Below are 16,034 nucleotides of genomic sequence, written 5' to 3'. Positions count from 1 at the left end.
ATACGAAAGATTTCTGGAAAATATAGGTTCTATTCTTGATAGGAATCACTTAAAAATACAACAAATTCGTGAAATTCTTTCCCACATACAAAAGAGTCAAAATCGTCTGATCGTAATGGTCCGTCTTTTTTTTTTTTTTTTTTTTTTTTTATTAGGGGATCAAAATCGATAAGAGCTATATATCCGTCTTATATTCGTGAAAATTTGTTTTCGGTATAAAATGACGTTCTACGTCTACGCTCGTGTTTGTTAATGACTTATCTATATAATTACTTAAAAACTCTCTTACTCTACCTTGTCCGCTCAAACGCGTAATGAGTTAGCCTTTCATCGGTAATTAATTGGGATGACATGAGATATTTCAACGATCAATTTTAATCGTACGAACGATTTGGCTATAATTTCGAATAAACTCGCGTACCTATGCAAAATCATTTTCAATGTGACATAAAAAGACCGATCTACGGAGGATTTCGTAACGATCGCCTCGAGTGTAAAAATCTTTTTCGCAGTCTCTCATAAAACACGTTCTAATCGATAATATCACATGTGTCGTACGAAACAAAGAATAATAACGATTTATGGATTATACAGTCTTCTTATTTCCGTAAATGCAATAATTGAAATTATTCCCTCGTACAAATGGAAAATGTAAAAGAATGTTTATCTCTCTCTTATAAATTTATGCGATCCCACAGCTCTGGTTCGTTCGCTTACTTATTACGAAGTATTCAAAATCCTGGTCGTATCGTCGGTACAGTAACTCGAAAGTATTCTATATCATATTTCATCATATTGCATTATACCCGAGATTCGAATCAACCGTATTATATACGTTCGATTCGCCATTGAAAAATTACTTTCGAACTCGACGCGTCGATTAAATGCACAGCCCTGTTGGTCCTTGAGAGAAAAAGAATCATGAAAAATTTGTTATCCTTATAAACGACAACGTGGTTGTCTTATTTTATAATCGTACAACGAGTCCTATAATACGAACAAACGATCGGAATGATCATTTATTGCCGATGGATAAATACTCTGTGCTTTTGAAAGATTAGAAAGTTCAAGTTCGTCGCACGATCTCTCTCTCTCTCTCTCTCTCTCTCTCCCTCTCTCTCTATCTCTCCCTCTTTCTCTCTCTCTCTCTCTCACTCTCTCTCACTCTATCTCTCCCTCTCTCTCTCTCTCCCCCCATCTGCTTAACTACTCGTCGAAAGGATCGATTTAATGAGCCTTTACTCGACGGTAACGGATTTTGCCAAATTACGTGGACAATCAACGTTGCAGCCACGTAAAACGGCAATGTGAAAAGATAACAATTGCATAGGGATGACAGTAAGGATACCCTGTAGGCAATCGACAGTTTTTGGTATTTCGAGTGCCTTATACGCAAAGGATTTCGTTTCCTTGTCTCCTTCCTCGCAAATGACGATAGGTTTGCCTTCGCGCGCCGTTACTTGTTGTAGAGCATTCATGCATTTCTAAAAATAAAACAATAATCGTATTAGAGGAAGATTCAAAGAGACACGATCGATCGACGAACTTACCACGTATACAGGATCTCTCATAACGATCATGATTACGGGCATCGAATCATCGACCAGAGCCAAGGGACCATGCTTCAATTCACCCGCCATAATTCCTTCGCTGTGCATGTAGGTCAATTCTTTCACTTTCTTCGAATCGAAAAAAAAAAAAAAAAGAAACAACAAATGAAAATAAACATTATCCAAAAGATGAAGATAGATAAATCGTTGCTTACCAAGGCACCTTCCATACACGTGGCAAAATTATATCCCCTACCCATGATCAAAAGAGACTTATGTTGGAACAAGGACTTTGCCAATTCCTTCACCTCGTCGTCCAATTTCAAAACCTCCCGAATCAGCTTGTCCAAATTCTTCAATCCCTCTATGATCTATTTCAAATATAAATCGTCAATGAAATCTCTTCGAAGTCTCTGTTGCGATCATATCTTAATTCGAATGAGGATATGGAGGTGAAAGGAGAAAGAGAGAAAAAACAAGTACCTGCTGACGTCTCGCACCGAGAGAGATTCTATCCTCGCTCATGACCAATGCAAACATTACTAACGAAATAAACTGAGAAGTGTATGCTTTTGTACTGGCCACACCGATCTCAGGGCCAGCATTAATGTGTACACCGCAATGCGATTCTCGACAAATACTACTACCAACGGTATTTGTGATACCGACAATCAAAGCTCCTCGACCTTTGCAATATCTCAATGCCATCAAGGTATCAGCGGTTTCGCCCGATTGCGAGATAAAAAAGCACACGTCGTCCCGAAAAACTGGAGTATTTCTATCCAAAAAGTCTGAGGCCAATTCGACCATTACAGGGAGTTCGGTTAATTCTTCGAGTAGTTGTCTCGTCGCAATGGCAGAGTGATAACTCGTGCCACATCCGATAAGCATCAATCGTCTGCATCTCTTTATCTCGGGAATATAGTCCTAAAAAAAATATGTATATATCATAAGCCAAGTTCAAGATTATTTTATTATTTTATGTAATCGAAGGAAGATTAATAATTTTACCTTGATGCCACCTAATGTTACAGAGTTGTCTTGGAAATTCAAACGACCTCTCATCGTGTTCACCACCGATTCAGGCTGTTCAAATATCTCCTTTTGCATGAAATATTGATAGTTACCCTTCATGATCTGTTGAATCTCCATTTTAAGGGTCGTGATCTCTCTCGCATGAGGATCATCCAGGTAACGACGGAGTCGATGGATACTGAGAGCTCCTTCTTTAACGGCAGCCACATCGTCGTCCTTTAAACGATACATTGTACTTATTTTCTCGTTGAACGTAAATCGTATTTTGTGAAAGGGATGAAAAATAATCGAGAGAAAATATTACCTCAAGGAAGATGACACGATTGGTGTGCTCGATCACGGCACTGGCGTCGGATGCAAAAAAGTACTCGACCTCTTTGTCTTCCAAAGGCTGAAATTCGGACGTACTTTCGCTTCGAGGTATCACAGGAAGCTCGGCATTGCGGCCATGAGGACGATGATCTGAGATTTAATCATTTTTATCTTTAGTCGATCGAATTTTTCTTTTTCTTTCTTTCTTTTTTATTTTCTTTTTTTTCCACCTTCACGAAAGACGACATAATTCGTCATTTCGTACATCGAGTAACTTTGTACCTTTTTTTCTACTTTTTAATTTCTTTTTGTCTCTTTTTCCCTCTTCTTTTACCGTTCACAATTTATGTTAAATTTTCTACCATATGTGTATTCCTCTCTCCCTACTAAATGATATTTTATATTTTATACCGAAGAAATAATAAATGTTATCGTGTTAGAGATAAGATAAAAAAGTTTGTTAAACGATTGTGAATTTCAACGACGTGTAAACGATTTAAAACGATCATATGTACGTACGTATACCAGCAAAGGGGAAATCAATGTATTAAAGTACCGTTTACACGTAAACGATGGGTATATTCTCCATATATTTACCAATAGAGTTGGGGGAGAGAGAGAGAGAGAGAGAGAGAGAGAGAGAGAGAGAGAGAGAGACAGAGAGAGCATAATAATTTACCAGTTAGTCTACTTTGTCGTTCTGCTGCTTTCCTTCTTTCATGAAGCCCAACACCAGGCTGGTTCGTAACGTGACAGGCATAATTCAACGATATATGTATATATTATATATATATATATATATGTGTCTAATAGTATAATATATCGCATATATCGCTTTCATAGTTTTAACCGGTATAGGTTTTGTCAAAATATGCTTAAACGTTTTATGTATATTCAGTGTGTTATACTTCACCGATTAGTGACAGCAATATCGGATGAAACGAAGCGTAATATACCGACATGTAACAGAGTACCACGAGGAGTACATAGATATTTTTTATTTTTCAAAAACTCACCAATCATGACTACTTTCCTTTTAACATCATTTAGCCATGAAACAATCATGTAAGGAACCAAAACGTGCGCGTAATTGTGAGATCATGGTTACTAGCGGCCAATTAAGTACATAGTCGTTCGTGCATTTTCCATGGTCGGCCAGTAATATGAAATGTTACCCTTAACCAATTTAACAAACAAATAAGCAACGATAGAAGCATAAACTTAAATGAAAAAATGATATACCTTGAGACGACGTGTCACCTTCTGCACGGATTGGATTGTAGAGAGGGAAACGAAAAAGAAAACAAAATCATTAGTAAAAATGAGTAATACCAGGTATTACGAACTAAAGTATAACATAATTTAAAGAAAAATAATAAAAAAATATATATACACATGACAATTAGATATGTACAAAATGAAAAATAAAAAAAAAAAAAAATATATATATGTATAAGAAAAATAAAACACACGTTAAAAAGGACACAGCAGGCGAGTATGCTTCGAGTAACACAGAACGAATATTCCAAGGATTACTAAAAGTATAACACAAAAAAAAAATAAATAAAATTTGTAAGGGTTCGCAATATATTTTTTTTTGCGACCTCCTTAATGGAGTTCGACTCTATGCCAGGAATCCTCAAACTAGAGCATCAAAGATTTTCTTTTGACCGGCGGATGTTTTTCTTGGACATTGAAATACCTGTAAGTAATATAAGGACATGTCTCTAACCGTCCGGTCTGTTACTTCGAAAGCTCTCACATGAATCATCATTTGTCGTTAAGTTTGGGGACCCCTGATATACATACATACAAATGTAAAATATATACGTACCTATGCACGCATGTATGCATGTATATATGTATGTATGTATGTATGTATGTATGTATGTATGTATGTATGTATGTATGTATGTATGTATGTATGTATGTATGTATGTATGTATGCATGCATGTATGCATGTATGTATGTATGTATGTATGTATGTATGTATGTATGTATGTATGTATGTATGTATGTATGTATGTATGTATGTATGTATGTATGTATGTATGTATGTATGTATGTATGAATGTACGTATGTATGTATGTATATATAATCAAGCCAAAGCTGTCTACAGAGCAAAACAGAGTTATTTATATTGAGAACATATACCTTTGCTCGCGGGTTGTGGGTCATCTGTTTGGGATGAAAAGTTGTAGAACAAAACCGGAAGAAGATGTTCATGCAAAAGAAACACTCGTATAATATCCATATTAAAAATTCACTCGAGGAGAAGAAGTCTGCGTGCGATTGACGATATATAAAAATTACAAAGAGGAAGAAGAAGAAGAAATAAAAATAGAAGAAGTAAGTAAACAAATAAATAAATAAAGATTTTTTTTATAAAAACGAGAATTATTTGTCATGCATTTTGTTGAGATTGATTAATTAAAAAAAAAAAATAAATAATAATAATAATAATAATAATAATCATAATAATAATAATAAATAAGATATAAAGAGAATCCCAAATTGTTAATTTCTTACATCTAACGCAGCAAAAACAACGTAGCTTAACAAATGATAACGAATCAATTTCTTTAGTCTATGTTAAGAAACACACACATATCAACTTTTACGTTATACTCCTCTACATACTAGCTGTATACGTAAATATATTACAAAAAGGATATAGAGTTATTACTTTACGAAATACGAAAGAGAATCGTTATTTTCAATAAGATGTATCGAGACGATCACGTTAGCACTGTCATTTTCTTTGGTAATCGCGTGTTTAGAAGAAGCGTGTTCTATTAGTAACGAGTCAAAGTTAATGGAAAATGAAATCCCATGAGAAAATTGTATTAACTATTAGATTACATGCAAATGATGATCGTCGAAATTTATCATTATCCGATGATCGATTATCTTCGATCCAAGTTATATAAAGCTATATCTAAATAAAGTACTACTTAATTTTTGTCGTATTAAAAAAAAAAAAAAAGAAAAAAAAAATAATCTGTAAATACATTTTTATAATAAATTATTATTAATTGGTAAAACAGCTCACCTTTTGGAACGGCTCACCTTTGTCCTTTGTTTTAACCAATGTCAAATTATCATAGGCGATCGAATGGAAACGCGAATCGTAGAGCAAAGAGGTTCGATTAAAAAAAGAAGAAGAAAAAAGGGGAAAGAAAGAAAGAATGAAAAAAAAGAGATGAAGAAAAAAAAAAAGTAATAGCGCATCATATTTACTATGACACGATCTCTCGCAACTATTGATCCTGCGTTGGTGGTCTATCATCGTTTCGATATTTAATCTCGTACAATTATTGAGACGTTTTAAATTCATTTGCCATAAAGAAGGAAAAACTGTTCTTTCCATACGACTCACCTTTGCCATATAAAATGGGCACGTGATCGGTGGCCAATCTCGTTTTCGTTTTGATACCAACGAGAAGAGGCGAGCCTCTTCTTGTAGCTACGCACTCGCCTGGGAAATGTTTGCTCTTGAAACATAATGCAAATGCCCCTTCCTACGACAAAACCATTTTCTTTGAGCATCTTTGTCATTCGTTTGTATCAACACAATAAATCATTTTCGCGTGTCAACATTTAGACGTTAATAACTATTATTTACCATTGTATGATAATAACTATGAATGAACTTATTAATATAATGTAAATAATATTTCTTATAATTACATTATAACAGAACTTACGATTTGTTGTACAACTTGCTCTACAAGTTCACGGAAAGAGTATCCTGGATGAATGTTCCAAAGATGATGAATTAATTTGGCAATCACTTCGGTATCGGTTTCGCTCTCGAAAACGTATCCCCTTTGCTCTAACAAGGTCTTTACTTCTTTGTAATTCGTCACGATACCTGATTTGACAAAATGTTTTACGATAGAAAAGCCAATATTATTTTCTTCTTTTAAAAATTAATAAACACGATAATGTTACCATTGTGAACAACGACAAAGCTATGCTCGAAATCGGATCGTTGAGGATGCGAATTCACTTCGGATGGTACACCGTGAGTAGCCCAACGCGTATGGGCAATGCCAACGTGACTATCGGTTTTAGATTCAAAATCAACGTCGGTACCTGCAATGTGCCATAGAAGAAAAAAAAGCTATTAAAAAAGAACGACTTGATGAATGGAAGTACGTAAATAGCTTCTTTGACTATTAATAGCAAACGCGGACTGTTGTATGTGAGAAAGGACAAGTATTTTCCCCCGTTCAAAGCGATTATGTGCATGTCGATAAATAAGGTAAAACGTCCTTCAATGGTGAAAGAAGGAGAAGAAAAAAAAAATAAACAAACAAATGTCGCCACTTACGGTGAAAGATTTCCTCCTCCAGTGCCTTGACCTTTCCAGTTTTTTTGATGATGGAAATATCTTTCCCTCCGGCTGAATCAAGGGCAACGCCTGAAAATTAATTTAATATGATTTCCTACATATCTACGTATCACTTTATATTATTATTATTATTGTTTTTTTATTATTATTATTATTATTGTTTTTTTTTTATTATTATTATTATTATTTAAAACGCCGTTTAATCGTTGTGGATCGAACGAGAAATTCGATCCGAAAAATTGTAAAACCGCAATACGAGTCTCTAGAAGGCAAACCGAGGTTGGTCCCATTTATTATTACTAAATAACTGAACAAGAAAACCAAGGACACGCGTTGCATTCGATGGATCTTATTACATGTTACAAATATTAATGCTTAAACCACAAAATAAAAGTTTATATCGCGTATATTACTATAGTTATGTAGTACGCGCATTATAAATACATACATATGTTTATAGCCATTTTTTTTTCTTTTTTTATTTCATTTCATTTTATTTCAATATATTGTTCATTTAAATTTTCAATTAAGAATTATCATAATTATTTTATTCATTTATTTAATTACCTGCAGAATCATATCCACGGTATTCCAATCTTTTCAATCCACCTACGAGAAGCTCCAAAATCTCCTTCCTACTTTTCGGCGTTAGATAGTTAAGGTAAGCGAATATTCCTGTAAATCAGTGAATCTATAATTAGTGAAATATGTATTTTGTATATATATATATATATATTTGTGTGTGTGTGTGTGTGTGTGTGTAAGTTTATACTTTCGTGTACGCGTATGTATATTGGGGGTAGCGTAAAAGAGCTCGAATATCGACCCGTACAATTCGCTGCTGCGCCAACTTTTAGAGTGTTGTTTTAGAATGATATCGCTTATTAAGAGACTCTAAATCAGACTTTCTATGATACAAATTCAAAATTGTTTTATTTAGCAAAAATAAAATTCAATGCATTGACTTAGTTTATATATTAAAAAAAATTATATATATATATACAATACATATATTCCTCTTTTTTTCAAAGAGAAAAATTAATAAATTTTTGTTTGCGAACGTATTATTATATTCAATTCATTTCTATACAAATTTACGGTCGCAATATTAAGGAATCCCGGACTAAAATTTAATAATGGATTCAAACACGTTATTTTGTGAAGATAAAATTGAATACGTTGGTTGATCCAGTAGATGTATTAAAAAAATATATTTTCGAAGAGAAAGAAAAATTAAAATAGAAGAACAAAAGAAAAATAATTAATAAAGTTTCATTTTGCGAACGTATTTTTATATTCCATTCGTTTGCATATAAATTTACAATCGCAATATTAAGGAAGTCCGGATTAAGCTTTCAAGGATTCGCATTACTTTGTACAAATAAAATTCGATATGTCATTTCCACGTGTATATTAATAAAAGTCTATTTTCTTTTTTAAGGAAAAACGAAATAATAAATAAATAAATAAACAAATAAATCATAAAATTTTTCTTCCCGAACGCATTTGTTATATTTAATGAATACGCTCAATAAATCAACGATCGCAGACCAAAGTGTTTTTGCATCACGAATCTCTGCTGTTTACGAAGGTCGTCATTTTGATAGTACGAGAAAGTGGAATTCGATTTAATGAACGCGAGAGCCTCAGACAACATTCCGGAATGGGAAACGGTACTCCTGTTTTTTTTTTTTTTCTTTTTTTTTTACATATATATATTTTATTTCATCGGCTAAAATACGTAAAAGCAAAAGAACAAAGGTCGATGTGAAATCGCAGGCGCTTTTTTTTTTCAAAGCGCAAAAAAGCCGACGCCCATGAGAAAGAAAAAGAAAAAGAGAGAGAGAGAGAGAGAAAGAGAGAGCATTAATAATATGTATTTACGCATATATATGTATATACATATATATGATACGTATAGTATGTATGTACGTACGGCGGTAAAGCACCTTTGCGACCTGTGAGCACCAGAACAGACAAAGAAAGAAACTAACAAATCTTGTAGGCACATTTGTATGCGTTAGTGAAAGGGAAAGTCGAGAAGTGTCGAAGGAGACTTACTATTAGCCGAAACTATTATATTGGTCATGTTTCGTTCCTATGTCAATGTAAATGTAAATGTATGAAATAGTCCTTCTAGTATAAATAATTTATTAATATTATAACAATGCAATTTAACTAATCGATTCAAAAGTAATACGACCGTAAAAGATAAAGAGACTAGACAATAACACGATCGATAAGAGATCGCTACGTTCTTATTTCTAAATGAATTTTATCCTAATATTAATGTGTATACAATACGACCTTTGGATGACTTTCCTTAAGGAAAAAAAGATAGCCGACCCTTGTTAGCGTCATTCATGGTAAATACATTTGTGAGATAAACTATATAATTACTTTAATAGAAAAAGTTTTACTTGCCAGAGAATTAAATTAAAATTGTGTTTCGTTGTATTCTATTTTTTTTTTGTTCTGAAAAATGTACTTTCCCTCTCCCCCCCCCCGCCCCTTATAAAAGAAAATATCGAAACTTACCCCCATCGGTCATTTCGAAGGTGAAAAAAAAAAAGATCAATTAGTAAATATATAATCGAGTTGAATATCTATGTGCTCGTCCGCGTATCTAACTCGTCTAACTCGATCTAATCGATTTCGTCCGAAGAGCCAGTAGTTAACAATTGAGTCGATCGGTAACAATTGAAAAGCTTTTGTACTAGCACACTCGAGTAATACGATAGAAGGAAATTTTCTTATACTACTTCCCTGCGTTAAAGAATGATAGGTCTCTTATCGATAGTAACGCGTCGTCGTCATCATATCGATTGAGAGAAAGAACAAATCTATCGTGAAATAATTATTATTGCTGCAATCGCTAATCGCAAGGATTACATTGAGATTAATCACTATGATTTACCGGATATTACTTTTCTTTTATACCAATAGATAGATAGGAGAGTTAGGTTTTTAAATGATCGATAACCATACCTTGTTAAAAAGATATAAAATCATTATAAAATTGTTAGAAAAAAAATCATTCGGACTCATCAAATCCAACAAGATTGTTTTCAACGAGTTTAACTTTATCTTCCTCGAGCACCTATCTCAGTATCATCAATGCAAAAAGCAAATCCCGAAGATTTTTAGGAAAAGAACAAATCTCATGGGGATGTGCGATCTACGCGCATAGCGGTTTCGAATCTTTTCGTGAGAGGGAACAACTTTGTCTTCGGTTTGAATTGAGAGGGAGATGGGAGGGGACGGGGGTTGAACGACCGAAAAGAAAAGAGGGGAGGTCTAGGACGTTAGAAGCAAACACGACGACGATGTGTCACGATCTTCTTCTATTAGGCCAGACGAACCGATAGACGAACTTGACCTTTCGACCCACTGACACAAAATACTTTGAATGCTCTACGATTGTTACGGCCATTGTTCCATTTTATTTTCTTTTTCTCTTTTTTTTTTTTTTCTTTTTCTTTCTTTCTTCTTTTCTCTTCATCTTTTCTTCGCGAAAAAAAAATATCGTCTCCTCGAAATCGTCGTCTAACGATCAAGGACAATAATTTCGGTGACCAATCGAAATTTCCAACGGATTGGACAAACAACAATCTGGTTTTCGAATTCTCTTTTAGTCACGGAGAAAAAAGAAGGAAAGAAAAATGAAAGAAAGGAAAGGATGCAAAAAATATAAGAATTCCATGTCCTCCGAGGAGGTTTGCCAGGGTGTTTGTATTCTATGCCTCTGTCTGAGTGTATAATCTAAATGTCACGGTAGCAAGCTCGTTCGGTTTCGGGTACGCCGCGAGGAAACTTTCACTCGATCGTGTTGTTGTATATCTCGAACGTCAACGAATAGTCGAAATACCATCGAAGATATAACTACTTTGCAACGTGGCATATTATACCGTCCTTTGAATAAAATCTTCTTGATTCTTTTCTGTCCCTCGAATGTAAAATTTGTTTTGAAAAATTTTAAGCTAGGAAGAAAGAAAGAAAAAAAAAAGAAAAAAGGTAAAAACATTAGCATCGATGTCGATGATCTTTATTGCAAATCCTTGTTATTGTTGCAATATCCTTGTTAGAAAAATTACGGACGGCTGACGCGGACATGACGATATGAAATTCAAATGAAATAAAACCTATCTGACGAGTAATACATTTTTGTACGATCATCGAATCGAATTGAGTTTTAGTTATAAAAGATGTATTCTTAAAAATGAACGTTCGTTGAATGTAAAATATTAGTTTCCAACTTGAATATTATTTCTCAATCACAGGAAATCCGTTCATTAAATTCTAATAGCGAAACATCGAACGCTATCTAAAACGAGTTTCTGCTACATATATATATATATATATATATATATATATATATATATATATATATTTATTTATTTATTTATTTATTTATCAATAAATATTAGATATTTCTAAAGTGCTCATTTAATACGAAATGTTTTCGAAACACCATCGTCTCGATTTAACTTGAAACACAAGAAGGATGACGCGGATGACGAAATTTTCTGCAACGAAAGTTCACTTGTACATATATCATTTTTATAACCATCCATTCATCTATCCGTCCATCCGTTCATCTATTCAATCCATCTATGTAGGTACATTCGCACGTACGTCGATTACTTGATTAAAGAAAAGGTCACGAGCTTCGTCGGTCGTCGATTTCGATTCTCTTTGGAATTTCAACCTTTTAAAAAGATGTATCTTTAGAGTTAGAGAAAGTAAGAGAGTGTGTACAGAAACAAAAAATAAGAGAGAGACTAAAGAATACCAAGTATATAAAATTTAATTATTACACTTCCATCTTACTCGAATTTTTTCATTGATAACGAATTGCAAATGTTACGAAAGAGCCAAAGAATTTTTCTTTCCCTCCTTTCTCTTTTTAGGCCACATCGATAGCTTCAATTTTATTTTCTTCGTGAAGTACGTTGGATATTAAATTTTAATAAAATACTTTCGCCGGTAATAGAAACGATTGGGAACATCTTATTACTACGACTAAAAATATCTTACATAATTTAATTTCGTAATGTAGCGATATTACTTTTAACTCTCTCTCTTTCTCTCTCATTCTCCAGGAATTTTATTATAAAACGTCGAAAAGAAAGTTTATAGACTTTCGGAATGATGATCTCAAAAAAAAAAAAAAGAAAAAAAAAGGAAAAAAGAAAAGAAGATAGGAAGAAAAAAATTAAATGTCCTCAAAACTCTCTCGTGTATTAAATGTCATCTATTATTTTGCATATTATTTGAAGGTTGGACTTTACGTACGTACGTTCATAATTCTAATTTAATTGTTCTTAGGTTTCCATCGAACGACATTGGACGATAATTTACGCGAAGCATTACGTCGACTATTAATCAATAAAAGTTACACTTCGTTGAATAGACAACATTCGCATATTTACGTTCCTTTTCTTTTTTACTTTAAAGAAAAAAGGAAAAGAAAAAGAGAAAAGAAAGATAAAGTATGCGTCGGAGTATAAAAATTAGAAAAAGGAAGAGAAAGAGGACGGGGCGAGGGGACTCTTATCCGAGGGGCAGTAATCAACTCTGCGTTCTTGAAAAAGAAAAAAAAAAAAAAAAAGAAAAAAAAAAGAAAGAAAAAGTTTCTACTATCTTTGCGAACGTCGTTGATTCTTATCTAAATTCCGACACCTTCGACTCTTTTTTTTTTTTTCTTTTTTCTCTTCTTTTTCATTAAAACCTTCGTTATAGCAAAAGTTTGTATATCTATATTAGCTAATAGTATATACTCTATCGATAAGTTATTAATAAGAATCCAAATGCGCATTTATCGAGGAATGCTTTTCCTTGATCTAAACAATCTATTAAGACTTATCTACAGCACCAAATAAACTATAATAATAATTATAGTAATAGTAATAATAATAACAGCAATAACAATAATAATAATAATATTAATAATAATCAGATTAGAAGAATGCAACTCGAAATCTTCTAAACGAGAAATAAACAGAGGTCAATAGGGCTCGTTAAAAACAACGTGAAATGAAACATATTCATGCATTGTAGACATCGAGCAATGCAACGAAATTGACGTCGAAATATTCATTTATAAATTTTACCTAAAATTAATATAATACAATTAATCTTGAGCGCGTTGAAATTCCATTTTGATCGCGGAAATATCGTTAACCTTATCTTTACCTTATCGAGTTTTCTAATACGCGAGACATAAAAAAATAGAAGAAGAAGAAAAAGAAAAAAGACGAGAAAGAAAGAAAGAAAGAAAGAAAAAAAAAAGATGAAAAAGTTTTTACGCAGATAACGGGGACCCAAATGAATTTCTTTAGCGAGGATTTAGTTTCCTTTCTCGTTGGTGGAATGAACGCAACATATAAAAGCAGAATTAACGAAAAACTTTTAGATCGTTGTTTTATTATCTCAAAGGGATATTATAGAGAAAGAGAATCGAAAAAAGAAAAGAGTACGTGCTTACGTGTGAGATAAAAAGAAGTAGATGGAGGGGTAGAGAGAGAGAGAGAGAGAGGGGAGATAGAAAAATAAAGTAATGATAACACACGCAAATTTGAAAAAGAAACGAAAGAAAAAAAAACTTCCATTAAGCCAGACGCAATCTCGGTGATCGTTGAAGCATCGTTTACTAATGCGGCACTGTAGAAAATACAAAAATGAAGCTTACCGCCTACGCGCCGCCTGTCATCGACAATCCTCTGTCTCTCTCTCTCTCTCTCTCTCTCTTTATCCATTTATCTATCTACTATCTACACGTTTTCCGCTAGTTTACTAGCTTTGATCTCCCCAAGCGTCCCCCAAGTTCCCCTTCGTATTTAAACCGAACTCACTCGAGACGGAAGGAGATCGGTCGTCTTACTTCGCGATAGGAAACTCTACTTCCTTCTTTCTCGGAAGAAGAAAAAAAAAAAACAAAAAAGAAAAGAAAGAAAGAAAAATAGAAAAATATAATAATAGAATTTACGATAGGATCGAAGGTAGGAGGCCAAAGAAGGAGGAAAAAAATAAGGAGATGATGGACTGATGGCGTAAAAGATACAAAGGATAATTTCTCAATTGCACTTCGTCGTCCAATAAACGAGACGACGTCGTCTATATGTACATAAACATATGTATATTTAATATGCACGTATAGTTATATATACGATAAGAGGAAAAATATTGTAAAGTTAATAGTACTCACCGCACATGTCGTCAAATTTTTCTTTTTCTTTTTTCCCCTCTCTCTCTCTCTCTCTCTCTCTCTTTTGTTTCTTTTTTTTTTTCTTTATCCTTTATTCTGTTTTTTATCTGTTTTTATTTTTGTTTCCTTCCTCCGTTCTATTCGACGAATCAAAGGAAATCGTATGAATTTGATCGAATTAAAAGTCTCGATTGATAGCCACTGGGCAATCTATTATACGTTCGGATAAACAGTAAGTAATCCTTTAATTCCTGATTTTAGATAGGTCAACTACTCTCCAGCTGGCAGTAAAGCGCGATCGTATATGTACGTAGGTAAGTACGTGGTCGAACACCAAGTCCCGCTCAAATGTACGGTCCAAGTTGGTCTGAGCCACGCGATACCGCGCACATCGCTCTTATGATACGTACACACAATACAAACACAATCTCTCGTGTAGCGGCTTGACCGTGTGCGCGCGCACAAACCGCCGCCCTACCGGCACACCTTTTGTGTCTCTCTCTTTCTTTCTTTTTCTCTTCCTTTCTCTTTTTCTCCCGCGCCGTATTGTGTCTCCGTTGCTTTTTCTTCAGCAACAACCGATACAAAGAGAGTCATTCGCCTTGGCCATTTTCAGTCGTCCTATCTTCTCTCTCTCTTTCTCTCTCTCTCTCTCCCTCTTCCTCCGCCTTTCACCGTCGCCTTTCACTTCGACTACAAAGTGGCCTGCGTCCGCGTATCATCGGGAAGGAACCCCAGACTCTTAATGATAAAGAATATCGACTGCGTAACTTCGAAGCAACGCCTATTTTGTTTGTTCTTAAGTTGTCGCCATCTTGAAATACATCAACCGACGAGAATTAAAGCCCGTAACGAGTTTTCTATCGCGAATAAATGTGGCCTACGAACGATCGTTCGTTCATTAATGTTCGAGAACAAACGGAATGTGGTGATTCGTGGTAAAAGGAAGGATCGTTCATGTTCCATTTGCTATTTTCTCGCGAGGCTCTCCTCAATCGCACCACCATCCGCGTCTTCTCGTAGAGAACTGTACAGAGAGGATAAGAAATTATCGACCGTACTTTTAGAGTGCGCCACCGTAAAATGCTCGACTGGTAATAAGATTTTAGATTTCGTCGATAACGTAGTATATCTTCCTATTTACTCTTTCGAATTAACTCGCCGGATTCTAATCTTTTTCTCGATAATTTTATAATTATCACGATCGACGATAACACTATCTACGCGAGTCAATTAAATTCTAACGTTTTCGAACATTTACTCCGGCAGACTTTTCAACGTATATCTCTATCGTCATTAACAAAATTTATATATATATATATATATATATATCTATATCTATATATGTGTACATAATTTTGCAGCTATATTTTTATTAACCAACAAAATATAACAACTGAACAACTTACACTAAATATATGAGGGTTATTATATTACGTTGCACTATACATATGTGTTAAGACTAATCAAAGTAAACTATGCGATATGTAGCGATTAGCGTTAGAGAACTTTTACATATCCATTTGGTATTCTTATAAAACTGAAATTTGTTCTTTCGTGGTTTAAAAATA

The 16,034-nt window shown here is 33.9% G+C and overlaps 1 protein-coding gene across 4 annotated transcripts; it reads right to left on the bottom strand.

The window, feature by feature from the left end:
- Positions 1–125: 125 nt before the first annotated feature.
- On the bottom strand, positions 126–15,490 carry Gfat2 (glucosamine-fructose-6-phosphate aminotransferase 2). Of its 4 annotated transcripts, none has more exons than XM_035875260.2 (14): positions 14,464–15,490; positions 7,824–7,931; positions 7,236–7,325; positions 6,854–6,997; positions 6,607–6,773; positions 6,279–6,420; positions 5,054–5,077; positions 4,140–4,160; positions 2,890–3,047; positions 2,562–2,801; positions 2,034–2,477; positions 1,766–1,921; positions 1,551–1,679; positions 126–1,484 (listed from the first exon to the last, which is right to left on the bottom strand). In XM_035875260.2, the coding sequence occupies exons 1-14, from the start codon at positions 14,468–14,470 to the stop codon at positions 1,239–1,241; spliced, it is 2,076 nt and encodes a 691-aa protein (XP_035731153.1). In that variant the 5' UTR covers positions 14,471–15,490; the 3' UTR covers positions 126–1,238. The 4 variants fall into 4 exon arrangements, with proteins under 4 accessions (XP_035731153.1, XP_035731152.1, XP_035731155.1 ...); XM_035875259.2 differs by lacking the exon at positions 14,464–15,490 and adding an exon at positions 9,795–9,982; XM_035875262.2 differs by lacking the exons at positions 5,054–5,077; positions 14,464–15,490 and adding an exon at positions 9,795–9,983.
- Between the last annotated feature and the right edge of the window lie 544 nt (positions 15,491–16,034).

The sequence above is a fragment of the Vespa mandarinia genome, unplaced genomic scaffold (genome assembly GCF_050613455.1).
Source record: "Vespa mandarinia isolate Hongniang unplaced genomic scaffold, ASM5061345v1 scaffold_58, whole genome shotgun sequence".
In the NCBI taxonomy this organism is placed as follows: Eukaryota; Metazoa; Arthropoda; class Insecta; order Hymenoptera; family Vespidae; genus Vespa; species Vespa mandarinia.
This window is presented reverse-complemented; position numbering and strand designations above follow the sequence as displayed.

Bases quoted from the DNA above. Each gene is read 5' to 3' on its own strand.
- Gfat2 (XM_035875259.2), bottom strand. The intron at 6,421-6,606 runs GTAAGTTCTGTT...GTTTTGTCGTAG, and splicing joins AGCAAGTTGTACAACAAATC to GAAGGGGCATTTGCATTATG. The intron at 2,478-2,561 runs GTAAAATTATTA...TATTTTTTTTAG, and splicing joins TAACATTAGGTGGCATCAAG to GACTATATTCCCGAGATAAA.